The sequence below is a fragment of the Rhinichthys klamathensis genome, unplaced genomic scaffold (genome assembly GCF_029890125.1).
Source record: "Rhinichthys klamathensis goyatoka isolate OS25496 unplaced genomic scaffold, OSU_Roscu_1.1 h1tg000114l_1, whole genome shotgun sequence".
Lineage (NCBI taxonomy): Eukaryota > Metazoa > Chordata > Actinopteri > Cypriniformes > Leuciscidae > Rhinichthys > Rhinichthys klamathensis.
In genome coordinates this window covers 3,997,220-4,016,690 of record NW_026606651.1, presented here as the reverse complement: position 1 = coordinate 4,016,690, position 19,471 = coordinate 3,997,220, and the positions used below count along the sequence as shown (strand labels likewise).

The window sequence follows — 19,471 nt, the reverse complement described above, 5'->3', positions numbered from 1 at the left end:
ATGAATAACTTGAACTCGAGCGTCAGGAGTGTGAGTAATGCTCACACCTGAGTAACTAGAGAGAGAAAGAGAGCTGGTGTGCAAAGTGACAATCCTCTGTTTAGTCACTGTTGGAAGCTGAATGTTAATGAGCAATCAGTATGGAGATTACCAGCCGCTGGCTATAAGAGTCCTTTACAAGCTCTCACACACACACACACAGTGATTTCATTTCAAAATAGCACACAACAGAAAAACATACAAGGAATAGGTCACCCCCCCAAAAAAAAAGAGTCATTCAGCCACTGCTATGTTGTTTCCAAACCCGTATGGCTTTTTGCATTGCGTGGAGTTTCGTAGAGTCACCAAGCTGCTCCGTTCCAGCCAATACAAGTGGAGAGTAGCTGTTTACATCCAAGTTGTGAATTTAAATTATGCAAAAATTATGTAGAATATCTCAAAAACCGTTTATGATTAAAGCAGTGTTTTGGCTGAATAAAGATTGTCACTTCTAGGGAAATGAAAATGAAAGTTGCAGCCACTGTGGCTTTCTGTGGTAATGTAGTAAATTATTTGCGAGTGTGTAGATGAAATGCCCTGATGAAACTGGTTATTGCATATGAAAATAACCAAACACAGTATGTCAGTTTAAATATGATGACATCAAGAGATTTGGCACACAAAAAAATGTAAAAGAAATGTATACTTTTATTTTGCAAGGATGATGAAAAAGTACAGTGTGATGTTACAAAACATTTACTGTTCTTTTGAACTTACAATTATTTCAGGATTTTTTGATGAATAGAATCACAGTTTCCACAAAAATATGAAGCAGCACAATTGTTTTCAACATTGATAATAATCAGAAATGTTTCTTGAGCAGCAAATCATCATATTAGAGTGATTTCTGAAGGATCATGTGACACTGAAGACTGGTGAAAATTCAGCTTTGATCACAGGAGTAAATTCCCTCCCCAACATCTTCAAATGTTATTCATGATATTTAATAGTAATAATTTCCCGTGTCTGTTTGCAGCAGATCTGCTGGCCGCGACCCCTGACCTGTCCACAGCGGCGGCGCTGTATCGCGGTCCAGTTTATGCCCTCCACGACATCTCGGACAAAATCCCCATGACCAGCTCCCCTCTGCTGGAGCCACTGCCACTTCCAAACCTCAAGATCAAAGTCTACAACTCCTCGGGCACCGTGACCCCTCAGGACGACATGACCTCTGACCTCTCCGCCACCCTGTCCCCGAAGGTCACCCACTCTCTTCTGGACAGCGACCCCATGACCCCACGCAACCAGACGCTGGCACGCACACGGGATCCCACGTGCACAGCGTTCGGGTCCTTCAACTCGCTGGGAGGTCTTCTGATCATTCCCAACTCAGGTGAGATCGCACACGCATGCACACACACCTCATTATGTGTGATTTATGATGCACAATCACACTCTGGTCCTCACTGAGTGTCCAACATATTTACGAATCGCCATGTGATATAATTTATGATGATTAATTGATTGTGTTGATAGTCCTACATTAGTCTAATTAAGGCATGTGGCTGAATTGGTTTCCAGTAAGATGCAATGCAAATGTCACATTCACAATCTCGCATGCATGTGATGAGGATAAACACCGTCAGTGACAGTGATAAATGAATGGAGAGGATGGCAGGATGGGCAGCAGCTAGTAATCCACGTAATGAACTGCAAAAATGACACATAACACTCCTCTAACATTATCTATCTATCTATCTATCTATCTATCTATAAATATATATATGAAAGGATGGACGGATGGATGGATGGATGGATGGATGAAAGGATGGATGGATGGATGGATGGATGAATGAGTGGAGGGATGTGTGGATGGATGGATGGATAGATGGATGGATGGATGGATGGATGGATGGATGGATGGATGGATGGATGGATGGATGAAAGGATGGATGGATGAATGGATGGATGGATGGATGGATGGATGAAAGGATGGATGGATGGATGGATGGATGAAAGGATAGATGGATGAATAGATAGATAGATAGATAGATAGATAGATAGATAGATAGATAGATAGATAGATAGATAGATAGATAGATATCTTGTCTAGGTGGATGGATGGATGGATGGATGGATGAATGAATGGATGAAAGGACAGACAGATAGATGGATGGATGGATGGATGAAAGGATGGATGGATGGATGGATGGATGGATGGATGGATGACAGGACAGATGGATGGATGGATGGATGGAAGGAAGGAAAGAAAGTATGTTCATCTGAGTTTTGAGTCCTAATTAGCCACAATCTGTAATGTCATTTCAGGTGTGAGTTTGTTGGTTCCAGCCGGTGCGATTCCTCAGGGTCGTGTGTACGAGATGTTTGTGACCGTACAGAGGACAGAGAGCATGAGGTAAAAAAATAACACAACACACACAGACACACAACACACACAGACACACACACACACACACACACACACACACACACACACACATCCCAAACATCACCCCCACATCCCACTGAGTGGAGAAATGGTGGTGTTTTCCAGGTAATGTTATAAATACACAGCACTTTACGTATCATTATCACGTAAAAAAAATTGAATGAATGTGTTAAATGCTTAATTAAAACACTACCATTAAAAGGTTTGCGATACAGTAAGATAAAATATAAAGAAATGAATACGTTTAATACAAAAAAGACATTTATAATGTTACAAAAGATTTCTATTTAAAATAAATCAATTATTTTGAACTTTCTATTCATCAAAAATCCTGAAAAAATGTATCAAAGTTTCCACAAAAATATAAATATTTGTTTTCATCTATGATAATTGAGCACCCAATTGACTTTTTCTGAACTTTTGACTGGTATAGTAATTCCTTATTACCTTTCAAACAGTGCTGGTGGTCGTTGTGTGTGTCACTGTACCTTCTACAGAGATTTCAGTGAGACCGACAGCAGAAAACAGGCAAATGTGTGTAATACCTCTGTCTCTCTCAGGCCGGCGGTCGGGGACGGGGAGGCGGTTCTCAGTGCTGTGGTCAGCTGTGGTCCCGCGGGCGCCCTGTTGACCCGTCCCGTCATCCTCACTCTACACCACTGCTCGCACGCCCACTCTGACGACTGGCAAATCATCCTCAAGAGCCTCACGCAGCAGGACCAATGGGAGGTGAGGAATTCTAATACGGGCCAATAGGACAGCCAGTGGCTGAATGAAAGCATCACAGCGAGAGGAATCAGGTCAGGGAAACTCAGGAGATGAGCCGCTCCATTTCAATAAACTACTTATCCTGCAGAGAGAGGGAAACATGACTGGAAAATAAATGTAACTATCAGTGAAGGCAGGCAGGGTAAATTGGCCTGCTGTGCATGGCAGGGCTCTACAAATAGACAACACAAAATACAATTATTGCAAGAGTGAAGCGGGGAAAAGGACGGGGTGTGTTTATCAGGAGGAATCAGGGCCGGGATTCCCTCGCAGTGCATGTGTGGACGGGTTTTTATTTCTATGGGGACCAAATGTCCTGAAGAGCACGCGGTGTGGGGATATAGAAAACCTGTCAGAAACAACAAAAGAAGAAATGATAATATGTTGTGCAAAGACAGTGATAGCTATTTTCAGGACTTGTCATTTTTGTATTAATTATTTCTGTTTCATTGTGGAACATGGTTAAGTAAGGGTTAATGCCCGACGAGGTGTGCACTGTCAGGTATTAATGGGCGAGGCGTGAACTGTCCGACGCCTCCGCCGAAGTCCATTAATACCTGGACAATTGACCCGCTTTATACCATGGTCACTTGCCAAATAACACATTTTTAAAACATTAGTTTATATTTTAATTAGTTTTACAATCGAAATCTAAAGTTTTTACAAACAATAACTTGGTTTCCCTGGTAACGCCTGACGGTTTATTTAGCAACCGGAGATATTTATAGTCCGCTCAGCTTGTAGAGTCCTTCAGTTTAGCTAACTTACGAGCCAGAAAGCTAACGTATTTTTTTTTTATGTAAGTTTGGCTTGTCTAGCCATGGGCATTACACTTTTGTTTTTTTTAAACCTATAATTAAAACACACAGGTAGGCATGTTTTTTTTTTTGTAAGGGCTAACTAGATGTTTGTTTTGATACAATAAATTGTAAACGGATACTTTGACTGCCTGTTGCTATGGTTACTCACAGCTGATGTAGCCAGCGCATTTATTTATTAATTTCAAACGGTAAACAGTCCGTTTCACCAGAACTCCTTTACTAGGTGTCCTCTATCACTTTTTAATGGACACCCTGCAGCCAATCAAAAACGAGTATTCACCCAGACCATGGTATAATCACTAATAAGATGTACTGTATTACTTTATTACTTTAAGATTAATCATTTTAATCCACTGACAGTCATGATTTTTTATATATATATATATATATATATATATATAGACAGACAGACAGATGGACAGACAAACAGATAGACAGATAGATAGACAAACAGACAGACAGACAGATAGATAGATAGATAGATAGATAGATAGATAGATAGATAGATAGATAAACAGACAGACAGATAGATAGACAAACAGACAGACAGATAGATAGATAGATAGATAGATAGATAGATAGATAGATAGATAGATAGATAGATAGATAGATAGATAGATAGATAGATAGACAGACAGACAGACAGACAGACAGACAGACAGACAGACAGGTTTATCTTATAAGTGTGTGGTAGATTTCTCCATCCAGTATTGCTGAGACACTGATGTAAATGTGTGTGTGTTGTGTGTCCAGGACGTGGTTGTGGTTGGAGAGGAGAACTTCACGACTTCCTGTTACGTGCAGCTGGGAGACGAGGCGTGTCACATCCTGACCGAGACTCTGGGATCCTACTGTCTTATTGGCCAGAGCGTCTGTCCGTCAGCGGCTAAGCGAATCAAACTGGCCGTGTTTGGGCCTGTGGTCACACCAGGTGTAGACTACCACATCAGAGTTTACTGCCTCGACGACACACAGGACACACTCAAAGTGCGGGAATCTGCTTTTCCTTATACACTTCCTGTAACCAACAACAGTCATTCAGCTTTTCCACCCTCTCTGACCTTATGAATGAAACTGTCTGCTGTTGTGTCTTTATGTAACTGTTGTATGTAAATGAACGCTGTTATGATTTAGGTTAAGATAATGTCCGGGATTACAGATTTCAATATTTTTCTTATGTTTTAAGTTAAAGGAACACTCCGACTTTTTGGGACTTAAGCCTATTCACCTTATCCCCCAGAGTTAGATAAGTCCATACATACCTTTTTCATCTCCGTGCGTGCTATAAGTCTGTTTGACGCACCCACCGCTAGCCTAGCTTAGCACAAAGACTGGATGTAAATGGTTGCAGCTAGCATACTAATCCAAATAAGTGACAAAATAACGCAAACATTTTCCTATTTACATGTTGTGATTTGTATAGTCACAGAGTGTACAAAAAACAAAGTCACATGAGACACAGACATATTTTAACCGTACAAATACTGGGAACTATATTCTCTGAAGGCAAAGCACTGCTACTTGGGCGGAGTGATAACCGCAGCACCTGAGACGAGCTCTCTGCTCCTCACCATGGCGCGTCTCAGGTGCTGCGGTTATCACTCCGCCCAAGTAGCAGTGCTTCGCCTTCAGAGAATATAGTTCCCAGTATTTATACGGTTAAAATACACTCACCGGCCACTTTATTAGGTACACCTGTCCAACTGCTCGTTAACACTTAATTTCTAAGCAGCCAATCACATGGCGGCAACTCAGTGCATTTAGGCATGTAGACATGGTCAAGACAATCTCCTGCAGTTCAAACCGAGCATCAGTATGGGGAAGAAAGTTGATTTGAGTGACTTTGAACGTGGCATGATTGTTGGTGCCAGAAGGGCTGGTCTGAGTATTTCAGAAACTGCTAATCTACTGGGATTTTCACGCACAACCATCTCTAGGGTTTACAGAGAATGGTCCGAAAAAGAAAAAACATCCAGTGAGCGGCAGTTCTGTGGGCGGAAATGCCTTGTTGATGCCAGAGGTCAGAGGAGAATGGCCAGACTGGTTCGAGCTGATAGAAGGGCAACAGTGACTGAAATAACCACTCGTTACAACCGAGGTATGCAGCAAAGCATTTGTGAAGCCACAACACGCACAACCTTGAGGCGGATGGGCTACAACAGCAGAAGACTCCACCGGGTACCACTCATCTCCACTACAAATAGGAAAAAGAGGCTACAATTTGCAAGAGCTCACCAAAATTGAACAGTTGAAGACTGGAAAAATGTTGCCTGGTCTGATGAGTCTCGATTTCTGTTGAGACATTCAGATGTTAGAGTCAGAATTTGGCGTAAACAGAATGAGAACATGGAACCATCATGCCTTGTTACCACTGTGCAGGCTGGTGGTGGTGGTGTAATGGTGTGGGGGATGTTTTCCTGGCACACTTTAGGCCCCTTAGTGCCAATTGGGCATCGTTTAAATGCCACGGCCTACCTGAGCATTGTTTCTGACCATGTCCATCCCTTTATGGCCACCATGTACCCATCCTCTGATGGCTACTTCCACCATGTCACAAAGCTCTAATCATTTCAAATTGGTTTCTTGAACATGACAATGAGTTCACTGTACTAAAATGGCCTCCACAGTCACCAGATCTCAACCCAATAGAGCATCTTTGGGATGTGGTGGAACGGGAGATTCGCATCATGGATGTGCAGCCGACAAATCTGCGGCAACTGTGTGATGCCATCATGTCAATATGGACCAAACTCCCTGAGGAATGCTTCCAGCACCTTGTTGAATCTATGCCACGAAGAATTGAGGCAGTTCTGAAGGCAAAAGGGGGTCCAACCCGTTACTAGCATGGGGTACCTAATAAAGTGGCCGGTGAGTGTATGTCTCATGTGACTTTGTTTTTTGTACTCTGTGACTATACAAATCACAACATGTAAATAGGAAAATGTTTGCGTTATTTTGTCACTTATTTGGATTAGTATGCTAGCTGCAACCATTTACATCCAGTCTTTGTGCTAAGCTAGGCTAGCGGTGGGTGCGTCAAACAGACTTATAGCACGCACGGAGATGGAAAAGGTATGTATGGACTTATCTAACTCTGGGGGATAAGGTGAATAGGCTAAAGTCCCAAAAAGTCGGAGTGTTCCTTTAAGTGATTTCATAATTTAATATAAATATGAAATTTAACAAAATAATTTAGGATTACTTCATTTTATATCATTTTTTTTTTACTATTAAATATGTGCATACATCAATATTGATATTTTTATATTTTATATTTTGTACTTTATATTAAATGTTGTACATCATTAAAATATTTAGTAAAGTAATTTAATATGACATATTTTTATACAATTGATTATTATTATTATTATGTAACAAACTTCTATACTATATATAAATGGGCTCGGTAATGATTGGCTGACATAAATCCCATATCAACCTCGACAGCTGAACAATACAGACATGAAACTGCTCTTTTAATTCTTTCAAATATACAATATACATTTGCATAAATTATTCTTCAACTGACCAAAGTGTGAGAAGGTTACATCAAAAGCATGCATTTTAACATTACATTTTGATGTTAAATATTGTGTTACGAATGGTGCAGTGTAAATGTACGGTGTGTGTGTGTGTGTGTGTCTGTGTGTTTACAGGAGGTGCTGCAGATCGAAAAACAGATCGGCGGGAAACTACTCGATGAACCGAAGTCTCTGAACTTCACTCACAGCAACCACAACCTGAGACTGTCAATACATGACATCCACTCGCAGTGGAAGAGCAAACTACTCACCAAATACCAGGTGAGGAAACATCGGGTTATGTTTCATCTTTTGAAAGATGAAGGTATTCTTAAGGTGAAGTCGAGTCTGTTTATAGAGCACAGAGACGATTAACTAATTTAGGTTACGATATTGTCAGATACTAGATCTACTGGAAGAATGACATTTAATGAGGGCCAGAAGTCATTTCATATAATATAACATTTAATATAAAGTAATTCAATATTACTTATTTTTTATGTCATAATATAATTTATTATTATTATTATTATAAAAAAATTAAACAGACTTTAATATTAATATAATAATATAATGCATTTTTTTATTATTATTACAAAAAATATATACAGACTTCCATATTATTTTTTAGAATGTAATAATAAATGTAGAATTATTAAATATATACAGATGCCAGTATTCATATTTGTTGATTATAATTATTTATTTTATTTAATATACTATAATATAAAATGTCATATAAAGTAATAAAATATTACTTAATGTTTCATATAATTTATATAATTTCATAGAATTTAAATATATATTATAATATATATATATATATATATATATAATTTATTAATATTATTGTTGTTACTATTATATATACAGACTTTTAATATTTTATACTTTAATATTTGATTAATTGTTTTAATATTTTAATTTACATGATTAAGTTATTATAACATTTAAAATAGTCTTTTATTGTTTTTTTTATATATACTGATATATGGTAAAGATATAGCCTGATTATATAGTCATTTAATATTACTTAATCTTTATATTATTTATTATTATTATTATTAAATATATACAGATTTCACTGTTATACAGATTCGTTATTTTTTATTATTTTCATATATTTAATATTTGAATTTAAGTGATTAAGTTATATAACATTTAATATAAAGTATTTTAATATTACTTAATATTAGTTGATATCATTTGTTATTATTAGTAGTAGTAGTATTATGTGCAGAGGTGATGTGATGTGTGTGTGTGTGTGTGTGTACAGGAGCTGTGTTTCTCTCAGGTGTGGAGCGGATCCGTGCGGCGGCTGCACTGCTCCTTCGCTCTGGAGCGTCAGAGTGTGTGTGTGTGTGAGCTGTGCTGTAAGCTGTGTGTGAGACAGGTGGAGGGAGAAGGTCAGATCTTCCAGCTCTACACCACCCTGAGTGAGGTACAGTATCCACTGCTGTCATCAATCACACAACCTCGCTAGATCACACTACCCTAGCACACACACACACACACACACACACACCGTAGCAATGCCCACCACATATTCTTCAAAAAATGCATTTGTGATATTTGGATGAATATTATTTCTTAGCTTATCGCAGTGCATTCTGTGAGTGAGATTGTTCATTGTGTGTCTATGATCTGTGGTCTTTCACACACTCCCCGTGTGTGTTTGTGTCTCTGGAGAAGAGGCTGTTTCTGTGTAATCCATCTGACGGGCTGAGAAGAGCCTCAGCTGCTCTTAACACTCTCACTTGTCTGTCTATACATCACAGAGGGTTTTCAGGAAGCCGCTGTGTCTTTCTCTCCTCGGCTTTAATCGATGTGTCTAATTAAGAACAGCACAGATTCATTAACATTATAGATGGATGCATTACGATGGATTGAGTCCTTCTGGGCTTCTGTCAGACTCATGTTCAATGCACCTGCCATTTTAAACTAGTAAAAAGTACATTGATTTTGAAAGTAGATTGACTTTTTTTATATATATATATATATATATATATATATATATATATACGTATATATATATATATATATATATCAAAGATGCAAATTGTGTTATACTTGTACAATAATATTAAATTAAATTGAATAAGGGGGATTCTACCAGGATTTTTTTCTTTTTTTTCTTTTCTTGATGTGGAATAATCTTTTTGTAATTTTCTTGAGAAATTAGACTAGTACAATACTAATAAAAAGAATCTAATAGAAATCTAATTTTAAAACCTGGCTTCAGTATTACGCCCATTTCTGGCTGTGGCTTTTCTCGTAAAGATTGTTTTTTTGTGTGTGTGAAATTATACACTACTGTTCAAAAGTTTGAGGGTTTTTTAAAAATATTTTTAAAGGAAGTTTCTTCTGCTCATCAAGGCTGCATTTAATTTTTTTAATACAGTCAAAACAGTAATATTCTTAGTTATATTTAATATTATTAGTAATATTTAATTTAAAATAACTGTTTTCTATTGTAATATATTGTAAAATGTAATTTATTCCTGTGATCAAAGCTGATTTTCAGCATTATTACTCCAGTCTTCAGTGTCACATGATCCTTCAGAAATCATTCTATGCTGATTTGCTGCTCAAGAAACATTTCTGATTATTATTATCAATATTGAAAACAATCTCATATTTTTGTGGACACCGTGATAAAAAAAATCAGGATTCTTTAATGAATAGAAAGTTCAAAAGAACAGCATTTATTTGAAATATAAATCTTTTGGACATAATGTTTTACTGTCACTTTCGATCACTTTAATGTGTCCTTGCTGAATAAAAGTTTTTTTTTTATTTATTTTTTTATATCTTACTGACCCCAAACTTTTGAACTGTAAATGTAAATATCTATCTATAAATTACAGGAATGTCTGTCTGTCGGTTAATCGAATATCTCTCGAACCGTTAGTCCGATGGATTTCAAACTTGACAGGTGACTTGCTACGGGCGCGAGTAAGTGCAGTGCCGAGTTTGACGTTGGTCGGATTAGAAATGCAAAAGATATCGTTAAATATATCTGTAAAAGAAGCACACATTGAAGTTGTGGTTTAAAAATAAACATTCTGACATTAGAGAGGGTTGTGGTTTAAAAATTGTGGTTTAATAATTGTGGTTTAAAAATAAACATTCTGACATTAGAGAGGGTTGTGGTTTAAAAATTGTGGTTTAATAATTGTGGTTTAAAAATAAACATTCTGACATTAGAGAGGGTTGTGGTTTAAAAATTGTGGTTTAATAATTGTGGTTTAAAAATAAACATTCTGACATTAGAGAGGGTTGTGGTTTAAAAATTGTGGTTTAATAATTGTGGTTTAAAAATAAACATTCTGACATTAGAGAGGATTGTGGTTTAAAAATTGTGGTTTAATAATTGTGGTTTAAAAATAAACATTCTGACATTAGAGAGGGTTGTGGTTTAAAAATTGTGGTTTAATAATAAACATTCTGTCAGCTAAACATTAAGTCAGCTACACTGTTTACTTGAAGTTTACATTTACTGAAGTTAAAAGAAGTAAAGAAGTAAAAGTAAAAGTAGCGATTCTTTTCGAGAAATGTAGCGATTCTTTTCAAGGTTGTTATACATTTATTACAATGTAATTATACATTACAGTGTTGATATACATTTATTACAATGTAATTATACATTACAGTGTTATTATACATTTGTTACATTATTATTATTATACATTTGTTACATTATTATTTTGTTACATTATTCTTTTTGAAAAAAGTAGTGATTTAAGAAAAAGTAGCCATTCTTTTTGAAAAGTAGCGATTCTTTTTGGAAAAATTAGTGTAATTTTTTTTTAATTATACATTTGTTACAGTCTTATACATTTATTACAATGTAATTATACGTTTATTACAATGTAATTATACACTTATTACAGTGTAATTATACGTTTATTACAATGTAATTATAAATTTATTACAGTGTTATTATACATTTGTTAAATTATTATTATTATTATACATTTATTATTTGTTTGATTCTTTTTGAAAGTAGCGATTCTTTTTGAAAAAACTAGTGTATTATACATTTATTACAATGTAATTATACATTACAGTGTTATTATACGTTTATTACAATGTAATTATACATTTATTACAGTGTTATTATACATTTATTACAATGTAATTATACATTTATTACAGTGTTATTATACATTTGTTACATTATTATTATTATTATTATACGTTTGTTATTATTTTGTCACATTATTATTTTTGAAAAAAGTAGCGATTCTCTTTGAAAAAGTAGCGTGTAGAAATTCTTTTTGAAAAAAGTAGTGTAAAAAAGTAATTATACATTTGTTACAGTCTAATTATACGTTTATTACAATGTAATTATATGTTTATTACAATGTAACTATACTATGAAAAACTGTGTGTAGAACTATGAAAAAGTAGCTTTTCATTTTTGAAAAAGTAGCGATTCTTTTTGAAAAAGTAGCGATTCTTTTTTGAAAAAGTAGCGATTCACTTTTAGAAAAAGTAGCGATTCTTTTTTTTTTTTCAAAGTATCGATTCACTTGAAAAAGTAGCAATTCATTTTTGAAAAAGTAGCCATTCATTTTTGAAAAAGTATCGATTCAATTTTGAAAAAGTATCGATTCACTTTTGAAAAAGTAGCGATTCTTTTTGGAAAAGTATTGATTCTTTTTTTTGAAAAAGTAGCGATTCTTTTTTTGAAAAAGTAGCAATTCTTTTTTTGAAAAAGTAGCAATTCTTTTTTTGAAAAAGTAGCAATTCTTTTTTTGAAAAAGTAGCAATTCATTTTTGAAAAAGTAGCCATTCATTTTTGAAAAAGTATCGATTCTCTTTGAAAAAGTAGCGTGTAGAAATTCTTTTTGAAAAAAGGAGTGTAAAAAAGTAATTATACATTTGTTACAGTCTAATTATACGTTTATTACAATGTAATTATATGTTTATTACAATGTAACTATACTATGAAAAACTGTGTGTAGAACTATGAAAAAGTAGCTTTTCATTTTTGAAAAAGTAGCGATTCTTTTTGAAAAAGTAGCGATTCACTTTTAGAAAAAGTAGCGATTCTTTTTTTTTTCAAAGTATCGATTCACTTGAAAAAGTAGCAATTCATTTTTGAAAAAGTAGCCATTCATTTTTGAAAAAGTATCGATTCAATTTTGAAAAAGTATCGATTCACTTTTGAAAAAGTAGCGATTCTTTTTGGAAAAGTATTGATTCTTTTTTTTGAAAAAGTAGCGATTCTTTTTTTGAAAAAGTAGCAATTCTTTTTTTGAAAAAGTAGCAATTCTTTTTTTGAAAAAGTAGCAATTCATTTTTGAAAAAGTAGCCATTCATTTTTGAAAAAGTATCGATTCAATTTTGAAAAAGTATCGATTCACTTTTGAAAAAGTAGCGATTCTTTTTGGAAAAGTATTGATTCTTTTTTTTGAAAAAGTAGCGATTCTTTTTTTGAAAAAGTAGCAATTCTTTTTTTGAAAAAGTAGCAATTCTTTTTTTGAAAAAGTAGCAATTCTTTTTTTGAAAAAGTAGCAATTCATTTTTGAAAAAGTAGCCATTCATTTTTGAAAAAGTATCGATTCATTTTTGAAAAAGTATCGATTCACTTTTGAAAAAGTATTGATTCTTTTTTTTTAAAGTATCGATTCATTTTAGAAAAAGTAGCGATTTAACTGAATTTGTAAGTCAGCTACACTGTTTAATTCTGAATATTATATTTTATTCTGGTGCGCTTAACGTTAGCCTTTCTCAGAGTTTAGGCTCCTGTGTAATAGTAGCCTAGGCTATTCAGCAACTCAAACATACCAAACCAACCATTACTAAAAACACACAAAAACTGATTTTGCAAGGGCATTGCACTAGTATATACAATAACAATCAAAAGAATGGTAAAATAGTGACTGCATTGCACAGATTTAGCGTTGAATGTTTTTGCAGCGAGTGATGATTTGGTTGCATTTTTGTGGGAAACTTTATATTCTCTGTCACACAAATGCAAGGCGACTGAACTTCTCTCATATCCTCCAGTTTTATTCTTATAGATGTACAAAAGCAGAAGCATGCTGTTGCTTTTTGCAAATAATATCACGAATGAGTCTCATTTAATTAAAGCGCCTCCTCCACACACACTCACACACAATTGAGATTTCAGCTCGAATTTTAATGCATTTGAAATGTCAGTCGATATTATTTCCAAGAAGCAAAGTATATCTCCAGCAGTGAAACAGCCTTGATTCTGTGAGAGCTTTATAAATACCATAAGAGCAGCCGAACTCTGCGGGGTGACGGACGCCAATTCTGACACTCTCAATCTGCTGTTTTATACATGTGAGCAGCGAGCCTTTCAAATCAACAAACGCACGTTATAGCAAGACGCGTGTCAGTGATCAGACATGTTATCAGTCTCTGTTTATTCTTAAGAATTTCAAACTCATTACTGTCAAAGTTATGAGCAAATACTCGCCATCACATGATTATAACTGCATTTTAAATGTACACTTCAGATTAAGAATACTTATATTCAAGGCTTGACATGAACTTTTTCGCTCACCAGTCGCCGTGGCTAGTGGTTTTCCAAAGTTACTAGCGACAATTTTGACATTGATACCATAGGGAAAAACTGCCATATAGATATTTTTAATATCATCTCATAATGTGGCAGGTATGTTAGGTTGCTGTCACTTTAAGTCCTGATGCACGGATCCATTAAACTGTTACACATGCGTTTTCTTTCTGTTTACGTTCACTTAAAACATAACTGACTGTGTTTACATGAATATCTCACCTTCTCACATTTTGACATTATTTTGTGTGTATTTGACTGTTTAAGTGCAATAAGCTGCGAAAAAGAACTTAATTTAGTACCGAGATGTGGCTTTATGTGCTGCACTTTGGGTGTGAACACAAAATCTGCGGGAATAAGTAAAATTATGCGCAATACACACAATCCCACGCCGAAATTTAAGCCCTGTAACACCAATAATATTCATTCGGAGCAAATGAAGTGAGTGAGGAGAGGCGGGTTTGTGTCACTCGCTGTCGGAGCGATGAGAGAGAGAAGCTGGTATAGTTAGTCTATTCTGCAGAAAATCTTTATTGAAGCGTTTCGGATATTTCAGAATTTTTGACAAGACTACATTGCACCTAGTTTATTATTTCATATGCCTTTTTTAAAAGACTACAATTATTATACAAGATTCAACCTGCCAAAGTGGCTAGTATGAGTGACTGCGTTACACGCCGCCACTGCTGAGATACACACACATTTGGTGGGTATTAATGTCAAGCCCAGCTTATATTTCATCTATGATGTTCTGGGTCGTTGCTTACTGGTTCAAATCCTAAGAGTCCAAGTGTCATCCTAGAACCAAGGTACAATAGTTCAGATTTCCAGCTTCAGAGACGAGTTAAGTAACTCTGCTTGGATGAGGGAACTTGAGGTTTGTCGTGGATAAAGTCTGATCACTGAAAGGTTGTTTTCCCGCTCAGAGTGACCGATCAACCATCAGCACTGAGCTCTCGATCAGGACACTTTAATCTCAGGTTACTCCAGGACTGAACCTTTAACCCGAGTGTGTAAGCAAACAACCATCTGCTAAATGACATCCTCGATAGTTACAGATGGGTGATTCTGGCTGTGAGAAACACCAAAACACCTCATTTATTTGAAGGAGTGTGTGTGTGTGTGTGTGTGTGTGTGTGTTCGGCAGGACGTCCAGAGCATCGACACATCCCTGATGGACCCGGGCAGCAGTATCACAGTGCTGGCCGGTCCGAGCGCGTTCAGAATCCCCGTCAGCGTCAGAACCAAACTGTGCAGCAGCCTGGACGCCCCACACACACGCGGCAACGACTGGAGAATACTGGCACACAAACTTAACCTGGACAGGTGACATTTACACACATCAACACTGCATCTGCAACCATTCACACTCGCAGTGATGCAGCCCTTCAATTCATTTTTCATTAGAGTTTATTAAAAAAAAACATCTAAAGGAGTCTACGTTTATTTGATCAAAAATGCAGTAAAAACAGTAATATTGTGAAATATTATTACACTTTAAAGTAACTGTTTTCTAGTGTAATATATTGTAAAATGTCATTTATTCCTGTGATCAAAGCTGAATTTTCAGCATCATTACTCCAGTCTTCAGTGTCACATGATCCTTCAGAAATCATAATATGCTGATTTGCTGCTCATTATTATTATTACCAATGTTGAAAGCTTTGTGGAAACTTTGATAAATTCATCAAGTTAATGCATCCTTGCTGAATAAAGATATATAAAAAAGCCATACTGACCCCAAACATTTGAATTGTAATGTACTATATCAGTTTCTATATCTGTATATACCAATATTGTTAATTTTTAATTATAAGTGGTTTAATAGATATTGGAAGCAAATAATATTAGGGATTGTTTTTACCGTATTTCAACATTTTTCTATGCCAGCTTTCTAAAGTACCAATATGCAATGCATACGGGCAACAGGATCTCATGCTCTTAGGCTTCTTTTTTAAATAAATAAATTATAAATGCTAAAAAAATATATATATACCATCTACAGTAGTTCCCCTGCAACACGGCAAGCTCCATGCTAATTTATATAAATAAGTCAAGGTTTTTATATAACCTCGTACCTAGTATGAATATTTCCTTATCATCAATGTGCTGAGACTGCAGTGTGTATTTTTATTTTTTAAAAACGATAGAAGAGAAACAAATCTGCTCTAATAGAATCTCACCGGAGAGTTTGAAGGAAATTAACGGTGGAAAAACAGCAGGGGAGCAAAAGAGAAATTTCCTGTTGTTCTTTTGGGTCTGCCTGGAGAATAGCGAGAGATAGATTTACTCTCTCTGACTTCAACTTTTCAAAACACCAGCGTCTCTACGCACCTCCACAACTCGTGTAATTAGAGAGGAGAGGCAAAAAAGGCGAAGGACCCCTATGGTTTGAGTTCTGGCTGGGGTGTTACTGCAGGACGGTTAAAGTACCAGAGATCTCATTTCAAACGAGAGAGAGAGAGTTTAGGTGGAGAGCACGCTGTTCACCTCTGAGGACCAACAGGCATGAAAGAGCCAGAAGACGAGAGAGTCTGAGTTCACAGGGGACAGGAAGTAGAGAGATAAAGTGAGGAGGATCCTGGGGAAAAAGAAAGATGTTAAAAGTGAAAAGACGGGCTCTCGAAGTTCTTCTTCAGTCGCAGACTCAAGATCTCCAGAGCTTCTGCACCTTTAACAAACTGTTCAAAACACAACTCACACTGCACGTAGTGTGTTTAAGCTTTGAGAAATACAGGATCTGATGATGTCATATGCCATGTGATGAGATTGTGCCGTACGGTACATATATTTGCTTTATGCACACATGAGAAAGATGGGAATACATGAAGGGATGAACAAATACAAAGCAACAACCTGTTATTAAGGGGTTCAGCACCTTATAGAAATCAGTTGTTTTATTGACACTCACATGTGTGTGTGTGTGTGTGTGTGTGTGTGTGTGATTTTGTTATTTTTTGTGTTATATGAATTTAAATGAATTGCGTCCATTGATATTTACTGAGAAAATGAAGATCATTCCAAGTCTATACATTATTGTGGCAGATGGGCACATCATTTAATAGACATACAGCAATTAATAGACATCATATTTCTGCAGTATGAGGGGCCTTTGAATATTGTGTCTTCAAGTCAAAAAGGTTTATAATCAATGCATTAAGGTTTGCCTATGGTTTTCCACCAAAACAAAAACCATATGGTTTAATATTTGAAAGCAAAGAAATAAAACAGACATAAATATTGGTATTTGTTAGAAACATTTTCAGTAGATTATCTGAAACCTCAATGCTGTTGAAATCAGACGGGGTCGAAACACAAAATTACTATTGAAATTATTTGTATTATTATTATTAATAATAAATACTTGTTTATTTGCAGTGCAGTAGTATTATTGAAATAAGTATTATTTCATAAGAAAAAACAATCCAAGGCACTCGAGTAATAGTAACAAATATTTTAATTAATAATAATCATTATTTTTGTTGTAGAAGAAAATAAAGAAATTATATTTGTTTATTGAATTAGTTATCATATATATATATATATATATATATATATATATATAGTTTTTATTATTATTATAATTATTGTATAGCTGTATTGTATTGAGGGAAAACAGTTTTTCCTCCTTATGTGTCTCTTTAGCTGATCATAATGTTTTATTTCCATGTCATTGCTAAATCCACTTTTTATTGTGTTATTTTATGTATTTTTTTTCAAGTTCCAAATAAAAATAAAAAGTCAAACCAGATTTCACTGGATTATAAAAGAGAATAAAAAACCTAGTTCATTAAAATCAAATCAAAACTTCTAGCACAAATATCTGTGTTGTGTGTTGATGTGTTGAAGTGTTGTGCTCCTGCCGCCCACCTCAGTGTGTGTTGATCTCACCCTACAGGTATCTCAACTACTTTGCGACTAAGACGAGTCCTACCGGAGTGATTCTGGACCTCTGGGAAGCTCAACACTTCCCACACGGCAACCTCAACCAGCTCGCCACGGTTCTGGAGGAGATGGGTCGTCATGACAACAGCATCGCTGCCATGGCGAAGGAACAATGACCCTTACAATGGCGGTGATGTCTAAGCTGAGGATAATTGAGCTCGAGTTGAGCTGCCACTTTCATCGAGCTGAAACAACGATCAAACCCGAGACAGTCAAAGCATCGGAGTACGGAGGAGAGTCCGTGACCTTTCGCATCTTATTCAGTTTCCATGGAGACGTGCGGTACTGCTGTCCATCTACGCGGATGCTGCCGATTTAGGGTTGAATGCAGGGCTGGGGGGGGTCAAAGGTGAACCAGGAACAGGGTCAAGACACTTTAGGCAACCAAAATCTTTGTAAAACCCTCCAGTTTGCACGTGCAGAAATCTCCCACATCATCTCCCGTCTCCTTCAGTGGTCGTTTCTGCAGGAATGTGTGGTGCCATCTAGTGGTTACAGAAACAACACACGCTCGTGTAATATAATATTTTGAGACCTGAATACAGTATTTAGTGTGTCTACAGAGTACCTTAAAGTGGCCTTTAAAATCCGGTTAACGTTCAGATCTGATTAGGATTGTATTATTTTTGTAACGCAGGTGTCCGGAGACGTGAAATATACGTGTTGCTTTGTTGAACAAAAGTGCAGATGAGCACTTGCAGGGATTTGAGGAAAATGTCAGAAGTTGCTCTTTGATTTTCTGGAAGGCAATGTGACGCCACACTGTAATGATCTTCACTGGCCCGACTTCTGCTACATCTGTTGAACTCGCGCGTTCTGCATGGGCTGTTTCTGTTGTGCATCGATCTCAACGTTTATGCAGTTCTCTCTACTATACGCATTATTTTAAAAAGAGGCAATTGATCCATTGTATAAAAAAAAAAACTCCCCATGGTGACTATAGTTTCTGCCAGAATGTGATGGATACAACAGTTATTATTGCCCTTTCACACAGCAATCCCAGTAAATTACCGTCAAATTACCAGAATGACTTTACCGGGAAATGCACGAATATGCTGTTCACACAAACAACCGTTCTACCGTTGCCGTTCACACATCAGCAACAAAATACCGCTGAATGTCGGTCACGAGAGAAACACGTTTATTATAGTATCCAACTGCAGAAGGCAGGGCCTCGATCGCGACACCATGAAAAAGCTGTGAAACGCGGCGCCAACAGACAAAGATGTCCGTTTAACGAATATTTTGCATAGAAAAACTATTAAAAAGCAGCGGCACTTAAGATCCTTGCACACCGAGTCCGAAATTCGCGTCCGAAATTTTCGCACGTTAAAAAATAAATACGACCTCATGTTATGTCAATCGCGCTCGCACACTGCCTCCGAAACTAAAAAAAACTCGTCCGTCATAAAAAATTAACCGGATCGGGTTTGAT

The 19,471-nt window shown here is 36.2% G+C and overlaps 1 protein-coding gene across 4 annotated transcripts in view; it reads left to right on the top strand.

Annotated features, from left to right (window-relative positions):
* The window catches only part of unc5ca (unc-5 netrin receptor Ca), a 163,308-nt gene extending 145,022 nt beyond the window's left edge, over positions 1-18,286 (top strand). For 2 of the 4 annotated variants that reach the window (XM_056254835.1, XM_056254833.1), the window contains 8 exons: positions 1,016-1,372; positions 2,308-2,395; positions 2,989-3,157; positions 4,771-5,004; positions 7,674-7,820; positions 8,815-8,979; positions 15,239-15,417; positions 17,990-18,285. In XM_056254835.1, the coding sequence (XP_056110810.1) occupies positions 1,016-1,372; positions 2,308-2,395; positions 2,989-3,157; positions 4,771-5,004; positions 7,674-7,820; positions 8,815-8,979; positions 15,239-15,417; positions 17,990-18,152 (1,502 nt within the window). In that variant the 3' untranslated portion in view covers positions 18,153-18,285. Of the gene's footprint in view, positions 1-1,015; positions 1,373-2,307; positions 2,396-2,988; positions 3,158-4,770; positions 5,005-7,673; positions 7,821-8,814; positions 8,980-15,238; positions 15,418-17,989 lie in introns of all 4 variants that reach the window. The other 2 variants (XM_056254834.1, XM_056254836.1) reach the window with 2 other exon arrangements.
* The last annotated feature ends 1,185 nt before the right edge of the window (positions 18,287-19,471 follow it).